This window comes from Pteronotus mesoamericanus, unplaced genomic scaffold (assembly GCF_021234165.1).
Source record: "Pteronotus mesoamericanus isolate MK-2021 breed Mesoamerican mustached bat unplaced genomic scaffold, CSHL_Meso_final contig_25, whole genome shotgun sequence".
Taxonomy (NCBI): domain Eukaryota; kingdom Metazoa; phylum Chordata; class Mammalia; order Chiroptera; family Mormoopidae; genus Pteronotus; species Pteronotus mesoamericanus.
In genome coordinates, this window is record NW_026555105.1 from 9025398 (window position 1) to 9042320 (window position 16923).

Here is a 16923-nt window from a genome sequence, read left to right on the forward strand (position 1 = left end):
ACCTTACCAGATACTGTTCCTTGTCCATTCTTTCTGTTTAAAGGAGAGATTGTCATCAAAGTGTTAAAGACATAATGGCACCAAACTGAGACATAACCATCTGCAGGATTTCAAGGGAATTGAAAGGGGAGTAATTTTTTCATTACTAATTTAAGAAGATGCCTGGAATTGCCTAAATGGTCTCTTGTCCTGCTTGTAATTGACCCTTGTATCATCTTCCATCGATCTGGTCCAAGCTGTCTACTGACAGATGAGAAAACAGGCCTGGATCTGGCCGGGGTGCCCGCCCAGCCAGCTCCTGCAACCGCTTTTATTGTTACCTTCTGCCTCCCCTTCTGCTGGAGCAAAACGGAGGCGTGAATTTTCGGATAGCCGTTTCCTTTGCTCTTAAGAAAATGAACACAGTGACGTCTTTGCGGAGCCGATGAACTTCCCCGTCTCCGAGGTGACCCCGAGCGGAAGGCCCAGATCTATGTGTTTTGGCAGAAGGGCGCTCTTGATTAACGTTGGGTTCTTGGCTATATTTGGAAGTAGGAGTGAAAGCCAGTCCACGGATTCATGGTTTCTTTAGACTGGAATGCAACCGTGGTGTTAGGAACGTATTGAATTTCATCCATTTTCTCAAGTTTTCATGTAAAGCAGTTTCATTTTCATATTGTAAATTGACGTGGACGGTGCGGTGGGTGAGGGGGGCCGCGTGGAGTGGCCGGCCGTAGAGCTGCACGAAGCTCAGTGTTTCTCCTCGCAGCGCCTCACTGCGTGGGGAGTGACAATCTCAACAAGATATTTTATCCATCTTCCCCCTCCCACTTCTGGGTGGAGTTGGGGTTGCTCTTTTGGGGGCTGCCAGCATTTTCATCATTACGTGTTCTTGTGGGTTTATTTGTCTATAAAAATCAGATGAACAGGTACTTCTTTGTGAACGCCTGCTCTGTGGCAGACACTGAACCACAGGCTGCATGTAGTTTTCTCATTCAATCCTGTGCACGCCCTGCAGGGGGCACTGTTACTATCCTCATTTTCTACACGGGGACACCGAGGCTCAGAGAGGGTGTGGGTAGTATGAGGTAGTGGTGGGGACAGATCTCGGGCACCAGATGTGAGGGTGCTCTTTGTCCTGCCTTCAAGCTGCGGAACAGGGGAGACTCGGCTGCAGCCAGGCCAGGTCTTGTTTGTTCTTCTGCCTTCTCGCTTGTTCTTCTGCCCTCTCCTCTTTCTCCTGTGATGTGGATGGGGCCCAGCGGCCACGTAGGGGGAGGTAGGAGAGAACTTCATCCTGCAAAGTTGTGTGGTCATCTTGTCCCTGGGTGCTTGCTGTGGACCTGAGCTGGTGTCACAGACTTGCTGATGCCTTCATATGTCAGAGAGTTAAAAAACTGGAAGGGCAGTTTCCTGCTCACAGGCATTAAAATCACGTACCAGCCCTGGCCGGTGAGGCTCAGTGGATTGAGCGCTGGCTTGTGAATTAAAGGGTCACTGGTTCGATTCCCAGTCAGGGCACATGCCTGGGTGGTGGGCCAGGTCCCCAGGCGGAGGCTGGTGAGAGGCAACCGATTGATGTATCTCTCGCACATTGATGTTTCTCTTCTCTCCCTCTGTCTCCCTCCCTTCCCATCTCTCTAAAAAATAAATTTAAAAAATCGCACACCAGCTACACCCACAGAGTGGAATATTATTGGTCCATAAAAAGGCACGAAGGACTGATAGACGCTTGAGAACAGATAAACCTTGAGGACAGCAGAGGACCACATGTCGTATGATTCCACGTGTATGAAATCTCTGGATTACGCTAATCCGTGCAGATAGAAAGCAGCTGAGTGGTTGTCAGGAGTGGGGGGCGATGGGGATCTTTGGGAGTGTGAAGGCTAAGGGGGACTGGAGTGTCTCTTTAGGGTAATGAAAAGCTTCTGGAATTGATTGTGGTGATGGAAGTAGAACATGAATATGCTAAGAGCCATTGAATTGTACACTGTAAATGGGGGAATTGTAGGGGATACCAATGATCTCTCAATAAAACGATGATTTTTTTAAGGGGAAAGGATTGAGGAACAATGGCAACAAAAGAAAACAATTTCTCCCTCGAACCCACTGCGCTGGCCGCGCCGAACACACCTGCAGTCTGGGGGCCAAGCTCAGCCTCTTCAGCCTGGCCCGTGGCTGTAGACACTAGCTCTGTGGCTGTGAACGTCTCCCGGAAACCTTGCGGCTTGTCCCTATTCTGGTTTATATCAGGGTTTCTCGGCCTCAGCACTCGTGCCATTTTGGACTGGAAAATTCTGTGTTGTGGGGGCCGTTCTGTGCACCCTAGATGTTTACAGCATCCCTGGCTTCTACCTACTAGATGCCAGTAGCAACCCCCACCTCCGACCCCTCCCCCACCAGCCATGCGCCCCCAGCTGAGACCTGTGGCTTCACGCAGGTAGAGTTTAGAGGTGTGTTATCTAGAAAAGCCTCAGGGACGTGATCGCCCGAATTGTTTCTCTTTTTATCTTTCAGATGATGGATGCAATAAAAGGAACGATGACAGAAATATACAACGACCTTTCTAAAAACACTACTGGAAGCACAATAGCTGAGGTCAGAGGTGACATGTGAACTCACTATTTGGTATGAGTGTTTCATGGGCGCTGTGGGATGGCACATGAATCAGCGCCTCTGGACACCCCTCCGGGGGCCTGGCTCCGGGCGCCAGGCTCGCTCAGCCGATGGGGGTGGTTGGAGAGGGGGTTTCTTGTTGAGCCGGAAGGCTGAGGTACTGTGGGGACACATCCTGGTGTGCAGGATCAGTTCCTTTTTCATAAAACAGCCCAGACCAAGAGCCCGAGTTAACCCGCTGGTGAAACTGGAAACGAGGTCTTTGTGCTCCATGTGAAACTGCCTCCTTGGTCTTCTCTGGGAGATGGGACTTGTTTTATACAAACGACCCTTGTTGTCTCAGAATTGTGTCCTGAGCCTCCACACTTTGTGCGATGGAGACTTGCAGGAATCCCGTGCAAAGCCACTGACCCGTGAGGGCCTGGCAGAGCTGGGCTAGCTCTCAGGGGAGTGGGAGAGAATCTTCAGGAAGGTGTCCTAGGAAGCCTTCAACAGAGAGCGGTGTGAATAAAAGGCTTATGAGAGGTCCCACGAGGAATCAGTGAATTGCTTTGATGTTTTTGCTAAAACGATGCTCTTTCCGATGATGCTGGGACATCCAACAAGAGGGGACAATGTTGCTTTAGAAAAACCTCCCCACCCCCAAACCGCCCATGGTACTTCATTCTTGTTCATTGTTTTTTTTAACATATAATCATTTTTTAAAAAGATTTTATTTTATTTTTAGACAGAGGGGAAGGTAGGAGGAGAGACAGAGAAACATGAATGTGTGATTGCCACTAGTGCGCCCCCTACTGGGGACCTGGCCCGCAACCCAGACATGTGCCCTGACTGGGAATCGGACCAACGACCCTTTGGTTCGCAGGCCGGCGCTCAGGCCACTGAGCCACACCAGCTGGGGCTAATTATTTTTCATTTACATTTGACCGCCATTATTATATTAATTTCAGGTGTATACGCCCAGTGATTGGACACCACATAACTTACTAGTATTCATCCCAGCAAATCCTGTACCCATCTTATCCCATGCATAGTTTTTACAACATTATTGATTATATTCCCTATGCTCTGCTTTACGTCCCTTGACCAGTCTGTAATAACCAGTTTGTACTTAATCCATTCACCTTTTTCACCCATTCTCCTAACCCCCCTTCCATCTGGCAGCTGACAAAATGTTCTCTGTATCTATGAATCTGTTTCTGTCCTGCTTGTTTGTTGATTTTTTTTAAGATTCAATTGTTGATAGATATGTATTTATTGCCATTTTTTTGTTCATATTTTTAATTTTTTTTTCTTCTTAAAGAAGACCCTTTAACATTTCATCTAGTACTGGTTTGGTGATAATGAACTACTTTAGCTTTTTATTGTCTGGGAAGCCCTTTATCTTGCCTTCTATTCTAAATGACAGCTTTGCTGGGTAGAGTGTTCTTAGTTGTGTGCCTTGCTTTTCATCACTTCGAATGTTTCTTGCCAATCCCTTTGGCCTGCCAAGTTTCTATTGAGAAATCACCTGGGAGTCTCATGAAAGCTCCCTTGTAGGTAACTGCTTTTCTCTTGCTACTTTTAAGATTCTCTCTTTGTCTATAAACTTTTGCATTTTGATGGGACCCTCTGAACTTCCTGGAGTTGCATGTCTATTTAGTTCACCAAGTTAGGGAAGTTTTCTGTCATTATTTTTTTATATAGGTTTTCAGTTTCTTGCAGCCAGTGAGAGGTCAAGCTTCAGGGAATCTGTTGGTGAGTGGTGCCCAGGCCTGCCTTTTAAGTCTGACGCTGACTCTTCTGTTGCAGATTCGCAGGCTGAGGATTGAGATAGAGAAGCTTCAGTGGCTACACCAGCAAGAGCTCTCCGAGATGAAACACAACTTGGGTAAGGCCTGGCGAATTGGTGTGTACCGAGCAAGGTTTGGGATGTGACCTTCTCTGCTCCCTGGAGTGAGGTGCAGATGTGAATTCAGTCAAATGTGGGCTGGGGTAGTACCGCCCCTGGGGAGACCACAGACTCCTGGGGAGTCCAACCTGGAGAGACCAAGCATTAAAGTGCAGTCGTACCTGAGCACTCATCGCTTTCAGCACTTGTTCCTGGCTCGGTGCTCGTTGGTTTTGGCACTCGTCACGAGTTCCGGAATGGATCGACAAGTATTCAGGTACCACTGTACCTCCTTTCTTCTCTGCAAAATACCAACATCAGCAACAAAGTAATAGTAACAACAGTGCTAGCAGCTCCTACATATTAAACAGTTTACTTTGTGCTTTTTTGTGAATTAACCCATTTCATTCTTACAGAAACTTATGGTAAAGGGCTTTCCTGCCCCAGTGTTCAGGCGAAACAGAGTTGCAGACCTGTTAGGGAAGTTATATAGAATCATGGAGCCATGATGCAAGTCCAGCCTTTCCCCCCTTAACCATTGAACATTGAGTATTTTAGCAAAGGCTGCAATGCTGTGTGCACCCCACACTGTGAACAAAGCTCCTTTGTCCCCGGAATAGATTGACTGCTGTTTTACCTACCATTTGGTGTGAATATTGTTAAAGGCTTTCCCCGCAAAGGTAGAGCAGGTTTCAGATAATATCACATAATGTCAGCCTCAGACAGTGTCACGTGATGTCAGCCTCAGAGTCAAGATGCTGGAAACCGCAGGCCGTCCTGGCTGGGAGGCACACCCAGCCGTGCCCACCGCTCGCCGGGGGCAGATGCTGACCTCATGCGGTGCAAACTCAAACCCCGACGGCACGAGCCGGAGGAGGAACCCCCGGCTCTGTAGCTTGTTGCCGTTCAGGAAGTTTATTCAGACGTTGCTGCTATTTTCTAGTCAATTTCAACAGTATTTCTATGCAGGGTCTCTCCAGTTTTAAATAATGACTGCACACTGGGGGGAAAACCACACGTGGCCTGGCCAGAGCCGGCCTTGGCATCCAGGCTCCTGGTTAACGCCACTGTGAGTGACGGAAGGGTGTCTGGCCAGAAGTGTTGTCTTCTTTACAAGGGGTTAACTTTTTTTCCTGGTCTGCTTTGGAAAGGTCCCTTTTTAATTTCAGAAAGAGGGTTTTAAGGAGTTGAGGAAGAATTTATTTTAGTGTGCAGGTCGCTCCCTGGTGAATTGCAAATGGATTTAAATTGCCTGAAGTAAAATTGGAGAAACCTCTGTCGACTGAGCAGTTCAATGTCCTTTTAACATTCATGTGCAACCACAGTGCCCTGCCTGGTAGATTTCTTTGTTGCCATTGACCACATTGAAAAGAAAGCCTGGCTGAGTTCTGGTCCCAGCTCTGCCCTAGTTGTTCGCCGTGTGTCCCAGTTTCCTCATCTACGAAAAAGGTGTTGTAGTACTTGGTGCTTAGGATTGGTATATTGACTAAATGAGTTAATATTTAAAGGGCTTAGAACAGTAAATATAGCAGGTGCTGTTTAAATATCCGGTAGAAGAAAAGGCTTGTACTCGTGATAAAATTCAGAGTTCACTGGCACTCGTTTTGAGGGTTAATGGGAAGGCTTCCCACAGAACCACTGTGGGGCTCTCGTTCCCGCTCTGTCGTTCCTGAGCTGTTAATGCTGCTGCCACTGTCGTATATAACGAAGCCTCTCTGTCAGGCCAGTGCCCGTTTTACAGGTGAAGACATTGGGGCTTTGGAGGGTGGGCACACAGCCAGGGCATCTCTGAGTCAGAATTCGCCTCTGATGCGGCCTGAACAGCCCCACGCCCGGGCCTGGGGACAGGCGGTGAGGCCAGCGTCCTCTCCCTCCTTCCGGCAGAGCTGACGATGGCGGAGATGCGGCAGAGCCTGGAGCAGGAGCGCGACCGGCTCATTGCCGAGGTGAAGAAGCAGCTGGAGCTGGAGAAGCAGCAGGCAGTGGACGAGACCAAGAAGAAGCAGTGGTGCGCCAACTGCAAGAAAGAGGCCATTTTCTACTGCTGCTGGAACACCAGCTACTGCGACTACCCCTGCCAGCAGGCCCACTGGCCTGAGCACATGAAGTCCTGTACCCAGTCAGGTACCGCCATGCAGGGCGTCTCTGGCCCCGGCTGCAGCGGGGGCCGCAGGGCCGGGGGTGCGGGGGGCGCCTGATGCGGTGGGGGCGGCTTGCCCCGCTCCTCGCCGCTCGCGCGCGCGCTCGCTCTCTCTCTCTCTCTCTCTCTCTCTCTCTCTCACACACACACACACACACACACACACACACACACACCCCCACCCCCACCCCTTTGTGCTCTTTGCCAAAGTTTGGGGCGTGTCACAACAACCCAGGGGATTTTAGTTTCATGTGAATTGCAGTGGCTCTCAGCTGGGGACAGTTTTCGTGTCCTACCCCCCAAGAAATTGGCAACGACTGCAGACATTTGCGGTGGTTATAACAGAGGAGGTGCTATTGGCGTCTAGAAGGGAGAGGCCGGGGTGCTGCTGCCCACAGCGGAGGATGATCGGGCCCCGTGTGTCCGTGGTACTGAAGTGGAGAAACCCTTTCTCGGAAATCCTGGATGCGAGGCTTTAAATAAGGACTCCTAGTTCTGATGTGAAGGAAAAGTCTTAGTGTGGAACGAGTCCATTCTTGTCATCTCTTTCTAACACAGAGCAAGTGCGCCTCAGACCAGGAGATTGTAGCAGGAGACACTGTCCAGTTAGAATTTATTGATATTTTAAAAGTAATCTTTACAGCCTGCTTTTTCTTATGGCCAATAATATTAGCTTTATGTGCTCAGAATTAAAATCTCCATTTTGAAGGACTTATTTAAAGAAAAGTAACATAAATAATATGACAAGGTAGTATGTCTGTAGATTGGCAGCATTTTCAAAGGTGACATAGGAAAGACCAAGCTTGAGAAGCAGAAGTGTATGGGGATTTGTGGGCTGCGTGGCCTGTTGGAATTGCGCGGCTCTGCTCTTGTAGGCCCAGGGCAGCCGTAGACGCTGTGTAAATGGCAGGCGAGGCTGTGTTTCCATAAAGTTTTCTTTACAAAAACAGGTGGCATGGGTTTGCTGCCTCCTGCTCTGTACTGATCTTCTGCTTTGTTATTTTCAAAAAGGCAATTTTAAGCCATCCATGGCTATGTCCTTTAACCTTCCTTAGGGAGATGTCTTCTTAAGAGTGGCTCTAAAATTTAAATCTCTTCCAGCAGGGCAGTCGAGGTCCCCCAAGGTGTGGAACGTGTCTGACGACCCTTGTGCATTATTCACAAGATGGCCAGAGCCCCCTTCGGCTTCCCTCTCTGGGCGGCCTCATGATGTCCCTCCTTCTGAAGTTCCTCTCCCGAGTCCGCTTTTCCGTCTGTCCCCGTCTCGTCCGTCTCCTGAGGCCCCGTGCCCTTGACAGGCCGCTCTTCCCGTGGGTTTCCCCACCTCGCCTCGGCGCGGGGGTGCCCCGCGGGGCTCGCACGGGTCTCCAGCTAGAGTTTGTGAGGCCTGCCGTTCTGGATGATCAGGAGCTGGCTCCTGATTTTGGCCTTCGTGTGTTCCATGAGCTTGCTTTCATCTCCAGAAGAACTTAGTAAACCAGGAATTACTATAAAAATTAAACATACTCTTACACACAGTCTGAATGCAGCTTCTGGAAGACTGGCGGTCTGGCCGCCTTGGCTGGCGCTGAGCAGCGGCTGCCTCCGTCACAGCTGGTGTGGCTGGGGGGGAGCGTGCTGGGCCTTGGCACCGCCCCGGGCATGGCTGTGAGCCCCGCAGGCCCCGAAGCCACCGCCCTCATCTTACACGTGGTTCCTCTCCCTTTCACCCTCAGCTACCGCCCCTCAGCAGGAAGCAGATACCGAGGTGAACACAGAAACACTAAACAAGTCATCGTCCCAGGGGACCTCCTCCAGCACGCAGGCAGCCCCTCCAGAGACGGCCAGCACCTCGAAAGACAAGGAGGCGTCTGCTGAGAAAAGCAAGGATGGTGGCTCGGTGAGTATCTGGACGTCATTGGCCAGGGACACCGAGCCATTGGGCCAGGCAGAGTCTCAGGACCGGTCCCCATGCCTGCCACCCCGCAAAGTCGCCTAGATTTGTCTGGCGTCAGGATGGGGCAGTCAGACAGCGGGTGGGGGTGAGCCTCAGCCGGTCGCAGCAGGTCGCCTTGTTCCCCGGTGGGCACGCGGGCAGGAGCAGAGGAATATGGAGTCCCCGTGGACGTGTGTGATGTGACAGCTGCTCCCTGGAGACCCTCGACCTTTAGGCCAGCCTTGCCTAGTAGAACCTTCTGTGATGATGGATGTGCTCTGTATCTGCTCTGACCAGCACGGCAGCCATTAGCCGCACGGGACTGTTCGAGCACTTGGAACATGGACCTGCATTTTTAACTTTCATACTCACCGTCGCGGGCGACTGGTGGCCTCCGTGTTGGACAGCGAAAGTTGCATCTCTTAGTTTCCCAGTGTGTGGAATATGTTGTCTGTTAACATAATTTTAGTGGCACACGGATAATTTTTTCACGTCTTTAGTCCTCATGTATCTATGTCAGCGGGTATTAGGGAAAAACCAAGTTTTTATCCCATCAGTCAGAACCCTTTGATTTTATTGATATTATTGCCTAGTTAGAGGTGAATGTGAAATAAAAGTGAACTAACATAATTTTGCAGTAATAGACTTCCTTTTTGGATATGGCAAAACTCTGAAGGATTGGTAGGTCAGGGAGGGAGTGGTGAATGTTCTGGAAGCTGAGGCTACAGGGTTGAGGAAGGGGGCTCCCCAGGGCTGTGCTCCAGCCGTCGGGAGACGGGGCATAGGTAGAGGGCCGCCCCAGCCGCCCTGGCCTCCCTGCCTGTGCTCGCCAGGCAGAGGGCACGAAGGTGCCTTGGGGGCAGAAATGAGCACCCCCAAGGATCCCGGGGCTCCCTGGGGGCTACATTGGCCCCAGTGCCTTGAGTCCATCTCTCTCTCTTTGTATTTCTAGACCCTCGACCTTTCTGGCTCCAGGGAGACGCCCTCCTCCATTCTCTTAGGCTCCAACCAAGGCTCTGGTACGTTGCCCCCTGGTGGGTGAATGGTGCTCTCATTCCACACGGGCAGAGGGGAAGCCGTTTTCTCAGAGAGACCTGGAAGGGTTAATGGTTTTAAACTACCGTGGATCCTTAGGGATCCTTGGGGGTGCCCGGGGCGGGTCAGCGGGGGAGAGGGGGTGGCTGGGCAAGGCAGCTTGCAGGCCCCTCTCTCAACCCATCAGCATTGGCCTGTACACCAAGTCCTCACTTAATGTTGTTGGTAGGCTCTGCAACTTGAAGCGAAACGGCTATAACGCAACCAGTGTTACCGCAGGCTAATGGGTGTAAACAAGAATTAAATTCCCGTGGCATCTCATCATTGTTAAAATGAAACGACACTGAACGAGATGACGTCACTTGAGGACCTGCTGTATTTATTTATTGGGGATCCACATAAAACTTCACCCGGACAGGGGGTTCCCTTGCTGACTTGGGCTGGGGCAGACGATGTGCTTTGGGGTTGGCACTCTCCCTCCCTCAGGGAAATGACCACAGTGAAGGGAACTGCATGAAACTGGATTCCTGACGTGCCAGCGCCTGCGTGGCGTGGATGCGGGCGCTCGCGCTTCTAGGGAAATGAAGAAAAATTCGGGGCAGACGATCTTTCTGTAAAAGCCTTTCCTCTTAGGGAATAAGTAACCTGGTAGGCTGTATCGTGAGATCTTCGGAGACCAGATTTTGGTTTTTCTCTTCTGTGAGGTTTGAGCTGTTCTCGTTTCCAGCCCAAAGGTTCTTTTCCCCGAATCCTTCTAACCCTGATTTGGACCAATCCAGAAGGGGTCAAAGAACGTGTCTTCATTGAGGACAATTCTGCTTACTTGTCAGCTTTCAGGTCTTTCTTTCTGTTGGATAATTCGAACTTTCTTACTTCACTTTGGCATATGAAATGCATGGGGGAAGCCGTGACGTGCATTGTCAGTGTGGCTGGAGGTTTCCCGAGGGGGCAGAGAGTGGGATTCAGAAGAGGGAATGGCATGAACTGATTTTACGGAAAATAGGAACCTGGCGTTGACTACAGTTGAGCCACCTACAGAAAATGTAGCTCCGTTCCCACCTCCCCTTCAACTCCTATAAATCTGAGAACAGCTTCAGTTTGGTGCTAAGATGTCTTTTGCGTTTCTTTGATATCTTCTAGTTTTCTCCTTTTAACAGAGAGCAGACTTTAGACCTGAGCGGCAGGATACTCGCTTAAAAAATTACTACTACAGTTTGCTTTCCTTTATGTTTCCTAGTGGCGTTGCCTTCCAGGCATGGGCAAGTATTTGTGATTTTCTGCTTTGGGTGGTGATATAAAAATTTCTTAAATAAAACAATTTTATTTAAGTTTAAAATAAAAACATGAATTAAGAAAACACGTAGGAGGATTGTGGATGTATCAAAATTGCCCAGGTAGGATGAGAAGGGCCCCAGTTGAAGAAACACTTTCCGACAGGGGCCGCTGTTGAGGGGGTGGCGCTGCCAAGCGGTGGCATCAGCGTGGCACTGGGGAGGTGGCTGGTGCCCTGGGGAATGGCATCCGCTGGCATAAGCAGGACGGTAGACAGGGACGTGGTTGGGAGCTGCATCACGTTCCTTTTTGGAGGTGAAGGAGGTATCACCTAGCCCGGGGGTCAGCAAACTCTAAAGGACCACAAAGTAAATATTTTAAAGCCTGTGGGCCACACGGGCTATGTCACAACCGTTCAACGCTGCCACTGTGGGATGAAGCAGATATAGAGAATACGTGACGAAGTGAGTATGGCCATGCTCCAATGGAGTAGTAGTGTTTGAAAAAACAGGCATCGGGCTGGATTTGGGCCATAGTTGTCTGATTCTCACCTAAAGCACACAGATGTCCAAAGGGGTGAAAAGGAAGTTTCTGTTTCATTGAAGGTTAAAAACAAACAAACATGAACTAAGTAACGTGTAGGAAAGAAGAGGCAAGAAGCCCTGGTAGAGGCTGGTGATTTGGTGCCAGGTGGCTTGGGAGAAGATGATCCCCCGAGAGTCTGTTGATTGGAATGGGGCATCAGGAGAGGGGAGGGAGGGAGTCAGAAGGGGGAAGGAAAGACCCCCGTTCTACTGTGGATTCCTGGAGGGCGCAGGGCAGAGCGTCGAGGTGCACAGGCCTGCTGAGTGCCCCTGGGGCCGGCACTGGCGGGGCTTAGTGGTGAGCAAGGTGGACCGTTCCCCTTCGAATTCCTCATACACTGACTTAGCCTCTGCTGGCTCTCGGTGTTGTGACAAGCAGGTGAACTCGCACAGAGGAAAGTGGGCTCTATGAAACATTGGGGTTTCTGAGCTCTCTCCGGGCTTCTGGGCCTGGGGCGGTAAGAGGAAGAGTCTAGTTGGAAGGGAGAGAGGTCTAGTAGGGGGATGAGCTTCCTCGGGGTGGGCACGGGCCTGTGGCTTGTCTCTTAAAGATTTGAATAAAGCATTGCATGCATATAGTTAGAGGAAATAAAAGCGTACAGGGAAATCAGGGCCTGGTCCCGGTCTCCCCACCGTGTGTGATGCATCTAGTACTTACCTCCTTATTTGTAAATAATGTTTTTCCCTGTACTTCTGTTCCTAGACTTTATCTTTAGAAATTATTCAGTCATTTTCCAGCTTTAAGAGACGAGAGCTGGGGTCGTATAGGACGCCTCTCACTTTGTCCCAGACTGCTTATGGCGCTGTTTATGTGCTGTGTGGTTCCCCGATCCCGTACACCTCTTACTCACGAGTCCTCACTCTGTCAGCTAGAGGCAGCACTTCCCGGTCCGTGCCCTGGTGGCCCATGTCCTCCCTCACTGCCGCTGCCCCGTTCCCCTTCTCCCCAGGACTCCTGTCATGGAGGCTGAGAGCGCGCATTCTGTTCTGTAACTGGGGCCAAGGCTTCTCGCCGGAGGTGTTGGCCAAGCCTGAAAAGTTGAAACCGGCCCCCGTGCGGCAGTTTCTGTGCTGGGATGACAGTCTGCTCTCGTGCTGTCTTGCTTTTCCCTGGAGTTCCTATTTTTCCGCTCTGATCATATCTTCAGTTGTTTCCTAGCAAACTCTTCATTGTTACCGGTTATTTTATGGAGACCCCTTTCACAGCCCTAATTTTTGACTCTTCAGGTTCAGATGTTGCCATCCATCGTGGCTGAGAAGGCTGCTCCCTCAGTAAGGCCATCTGTAGCTCCTTCCTCAACCCGCCTCCCCGCAGACGCCTTCCTCACCCTCCCTTCCTGTTCTTTGTCCGCCGTTGGCCATGGGTTAGTTCCTACTTGCCCCAAGTGATCTGAGCGCCTTGGGTGCTGCCTCCCACCTTCCTGTGGGTGCTGGTGCCTGGTTCCCTGGCTCAGTTAGGCAGTTGGGCTGTCAGTGGTTCTGAGGAGTTTGCTTTCAAAATTTGGGGAATCTGCGGCTTACGGAGCTGCGTTTATGTCTTGTATACCTTATTTCTACCTGTTGTGTGTGCGCTCCCTTGTGGGTGTTCTGTTGAGTGGTGGGTCTTGCTTTGGCCTGCGTTTCCTCTTGGCTGGGCCTCTGGTGGCCACTGAAACTACCAGAACATGTGGTTTGGCTTCTTGAGGGGACATCCTTGCTCTTTTCACAAAGGCTCCTAGATTAACACCGATCCCGCCCCGCCGTGACCGGCCATACCAGCCGGCGCCCTGGGTCCCATCCATGAGAGGAGCTGGGGCCCAGATGCTGTGTGAGGCCCAGCCCTGCCCCCGTCTCTTCTCTGCCTTCACCAGAGCTGGGGGCAGGCACTTGATGTGGCCCGGCTGCATGGCGGGAGGGTTTTCCCTTGCTGGGGATGACCAGCTACAGCACTCCCCAAGCCCTTCCAGAAGAACCAGAGGGGCAGGTGCCACACATCGGGCAGAATGCTGAGGAGAGGTAGGTTCAGGATTGTTCAGATAGAGCCCGCCTCTGAGAATGCAATTCCATGGACTGGCAATTCCAGAATCATCCGGGGGATGTGAAGTGCAGCAGAGGGAATATAGCCAGTAACATTGTAATATCTACGGGTGGTGCCAGGTGGGGACCAGAAATGTCGGGGGACCCTGTGTGAAGTATTTGACTGTCTAACTGCTACGCTGTACATGTGAAACTAATAGGAAAAATACTGCATGTAAGCTAACTGGAAAAAAAAAAAAGGAAAACAGAAGAGCCAACCCTTGACCCCAGCTCTGCAGATTTCTGCCCTCTGTTGGTCATTGATGCGGGTGACGAAAGTGTTCCTCCTGAGGGCCCGCACCCTTGGGAGATCCGCGTTCTCTTCACTGTTCTCTCTTCCAGAAACAGCTCCCGACTCAACAGGCCGAAAGCAGTGTCGCGCCCTGGACGATGATGCGGCCCCTTCCTCCCTCATTTTGATTCTGTCTCTAAACCTGACGGTTGACTTCTTTCTTTCAGTCAATTAGTATCACCCCACCTCGGGAAATTTTTGAAAGTTTTGTCCCCGTCTGTCCGAACCTGGTAAATGATCTCAGACCTGCCGGGCTCCGAGAGGTTCGCCGACAGGCCTCTCGCCCTCGGGCACCCAGTCAGCCTGCAGGCCTGGGCGGTGATAGTTCTACAGCTTTTCTTACTCAGCCATTAGGAGCTTCCCGTGTCCTTGAAGCTCTCTTAGGTCTTATTCTGGTTCTGCATCCTTCGGCGACCCTCACTGTCCTTACTGGGGACCAGGGGCTCCGTGTTCCCAGCTGGACTTGACCAACCTGGTCCACATTCCTTCTTCTTCATATCTGCTCCTTTGGATGGTCTGGTGTAAGTCTGTTTTTCTAGTTGCCTCTACATTGATTAAAGAAACTTGGTTAATATAAGTAAGTAGATGAAATGCCAAGTTTTGGTGCCTTTTTCCTGTGTCCAGGGTCGGACACAAGTGCCTGCGGTGCTTGGTGTCATTCATGTCACAAGGATGCGCCGTTGTGGGTGCCGCACCAGAAATGCCTTCCTTGGCAATTTTCTCACTAATCCCTGTTCTCTGTGAGGTGACACCCTACTGATTTTTCCAACCAGCTGGGGTTAAATCCTAAGGAAAGGAAGCTGTTCTGCCTTTGTCATCGTCAGACCCGCATATTCCAGGGACTCAGTGGTGGCAGTATTCACCCATCAGAGCTGTGTGGGGTGGGAGGGGCTTGCGGGCCAGGCGGGAGCGCAGGCTGCGACGGCGCAGGCGGGAGGAGCGCTGAACGCCCTTTCTGTTGCTTTTCCTCCCAGACCATTCCCGGGGCAGTAAGTCCAGCTGCTGGAGCAGCAGCGATGAGAAGCGAGGCTCGTCGCGTTCTGAGCACAACACCAGTACCAGTTCGAAGAGCCTCATCCCGAAAGAGTCTCGGCTGGACGCCTTCTGGGACTAGGGACAAGTTGCGACACAAGCCATCCGCCCCACGGAGGAAAAAAAAACCAGACCCCAGGAGAACAGGAAACAGCAAAGAAACGTGAGGCAGAACAACCGCATTCAGACTTGAGGATCCCAACGTGCAGACTCGGCCTCTCCGCGGGGGGGTGCCCACACTACATCACGTCCAGCATTAGCTTTGACTGAGGACTGTTCGACCCACATGAAACCTACACTTTAGATGTAAATAATGTACAATTTGTGGATGTCACCAAGCCTAGAGTACCTTCCCCTTTTTATATTTGTATTGACTTTAACTTATAAAAAAAAATAGAAAAGCAATTAAAAAAAAACCCAACAACAAAAGGGATGTTTTGGTGTTGGAGAAGGGACGGTCCCATCAGCCCGCCTGTCACACAATGCTATGGGGACTGGGCCCGGGGGTGTCTGTTGCCCAGGGGAACACGAGCCGTGTTCATTCAAGTGTCTGGATGCGGTACAGTGGGATCATGGGTTTCGACACAGGTTCTGTGCTGTCGTGGGCTCTTCAAGTCAGGCCCTTGGCCCCTTTCAGATACTACGTTGCTAGGTTATCAAATGCAAGATCTCTGGACCAGAAGGACACGTGGAGAAGCTAGTTTATTTTATGGGATTTAAATGATGACTCTACTCCTAAAAGGGAAAACCTAATGTCCTTGTTTACAGAAGAGAAACAGAAACAAGCCCCACTCAGCTCAATGGCGGAAGAGAAGAACATAAAAAGTTTCGCGTCATAAGGTCTGACACAGAGCAATCTTTTCTTTGCATTGTGGTTCCTTTAAACACACTCACACACGCTTGGAAAGACGCTGCGCTTCTCGGAAGCAAGGACTCAGAGGCGAGACGCACGCAGAGGACATTTGAGTCTGGGACGAAGCATGTCTGTAGTATTTATATGATGGAATTTTACGTTTTTATGTAAGCATGAAACCAAGGCAGTGTGAGAGAAAACGCCCGCCATGCTGTCTGTTACACTACGTAAGCTGTAGTTCCATTTTGTATGTTGTGTAAAACAAAAAGCATTGAACAAACAGAAGGTGATGTATGTATATGAGAAAATTAATTGTACGATATCATTCCAGTACATTTTGTTGTACATTTTAGTCTTGTTTACTTTCTCTTCATTGTTGATAAGAGGATGCGAACTGTACAGTGTCCAGCTAGTAACCCACATTAGAGAAGAAATAAAAAGAGAGTACTAGAAGAAAACAGGAGAGAAAGAACATTTGTGAATTGCAGTTGTCAAAAAAAAAAATAGCCTAGCTGGCCTTATTTGTGAAGCATAATTGCTTTTAGCATATGGAAGTATTTTTTCACATTTTCTTTGTATAAAATTTGTATTAAACTTAAATATCTTTTTTGATGATGGTGTTTCTTTGTGACTGAGCCAGTGGACTCTCACGGTTTGCTCTTTTGGGTTCCTCCCCCTCCCCAATTTTTTCAGATTCCTTCACCTTTTTTAAATTAAACTGTTTTTGGAAAAATGGCTTGGTCGTCCTCCAGTTTGCAGTTTTCCATTTGGTCGGGATGGCCATGTCAGGTTCGCAGGCCGGACGCAGGAGGCTGAGCCGTGAGCGGTCAAGGACGCCTGCACAGGTGGTGGGCATGTTATACCTGAGGCCCCCAGTCCAGCTCCTTGAATGCTTTTGACCGAGATGTGAAATAAGGGAAACCCTGCGTCAGTCTTGGGAAGACAGCAGGACGGGAGGGGGATGTCGTTTCCGGGGAAGAAGGCGGCCTGAGCGCCACTCCGTGGGCAGCACATGACGTCAGCACTGCCCAGGCCCACCCCGGGCATTTAATATTCATGGGTCATATTACTTTGATTTTTTTTCAGCCATTTAAAAATATAAACACTCTTCACAGCCCACGGGCGGTTCTCTAAAGCAGGGAACTGCGGCCTTTGTCCCTCAGGCTGTTTGCTGTGAAAGGAATGGGATAGTGACTTAAAAACAAGTATTTCAATGACAGTTGGTAAATACTATCAGGGTCTGGTGTAAAGCGGTGTTTAGACACTTCTGAGGTGCTCAC

The 16923-nt window shown here is 50.3% G+C and overlaps 1 protein-coding gene across 7 annotated transcripts in view; it reads left to right on the plus strand.

The window, feature by feature from the left end:
* Window positions 1-16223, plus strand: part of ZMYND8 (zinc finger MYND-type containing 8) — a 107223-nt gene extending 91000 nt beyond the window's left edge. For 3 of the 7 annotated variants that reach the window (XM_054573639.1, XM_054573642.1, XM_054573644.1), the window contains exons 17-22: window positions 2497-2577; window positions 4387-4465; window positions 6350-6589; window positions 8321-8484; window positions 9473-9539; window positions 14733-16223. In XM_054573639.1, the coding sequence (XP_054429614.1) occupies window positions 2497-2577; window positions 4387-4465; window positions 6350-6589; window positions 8321-8484; window positions 9473-9539; window positions 14733-14872 (771 nt within the window). In that variant the 3' untranslated portion in view covers window positions 14873-16223. The remainder of the gene's footprint in view (window positions 1-2496; window positions 2578-4386; window positions 4466-6349; window positions 6590-8320; window positions 8485-9472; window positions 9540-14732) is intronic. The other 4 variants (XM_054573638.1, XM_054573640.1, XM_054573641.1 and 1 more) reach the window with 2 other exon arrangements.
* The last annotated feature ends 700 nt before the right edge of the window (window positions 16224-16923 follow it).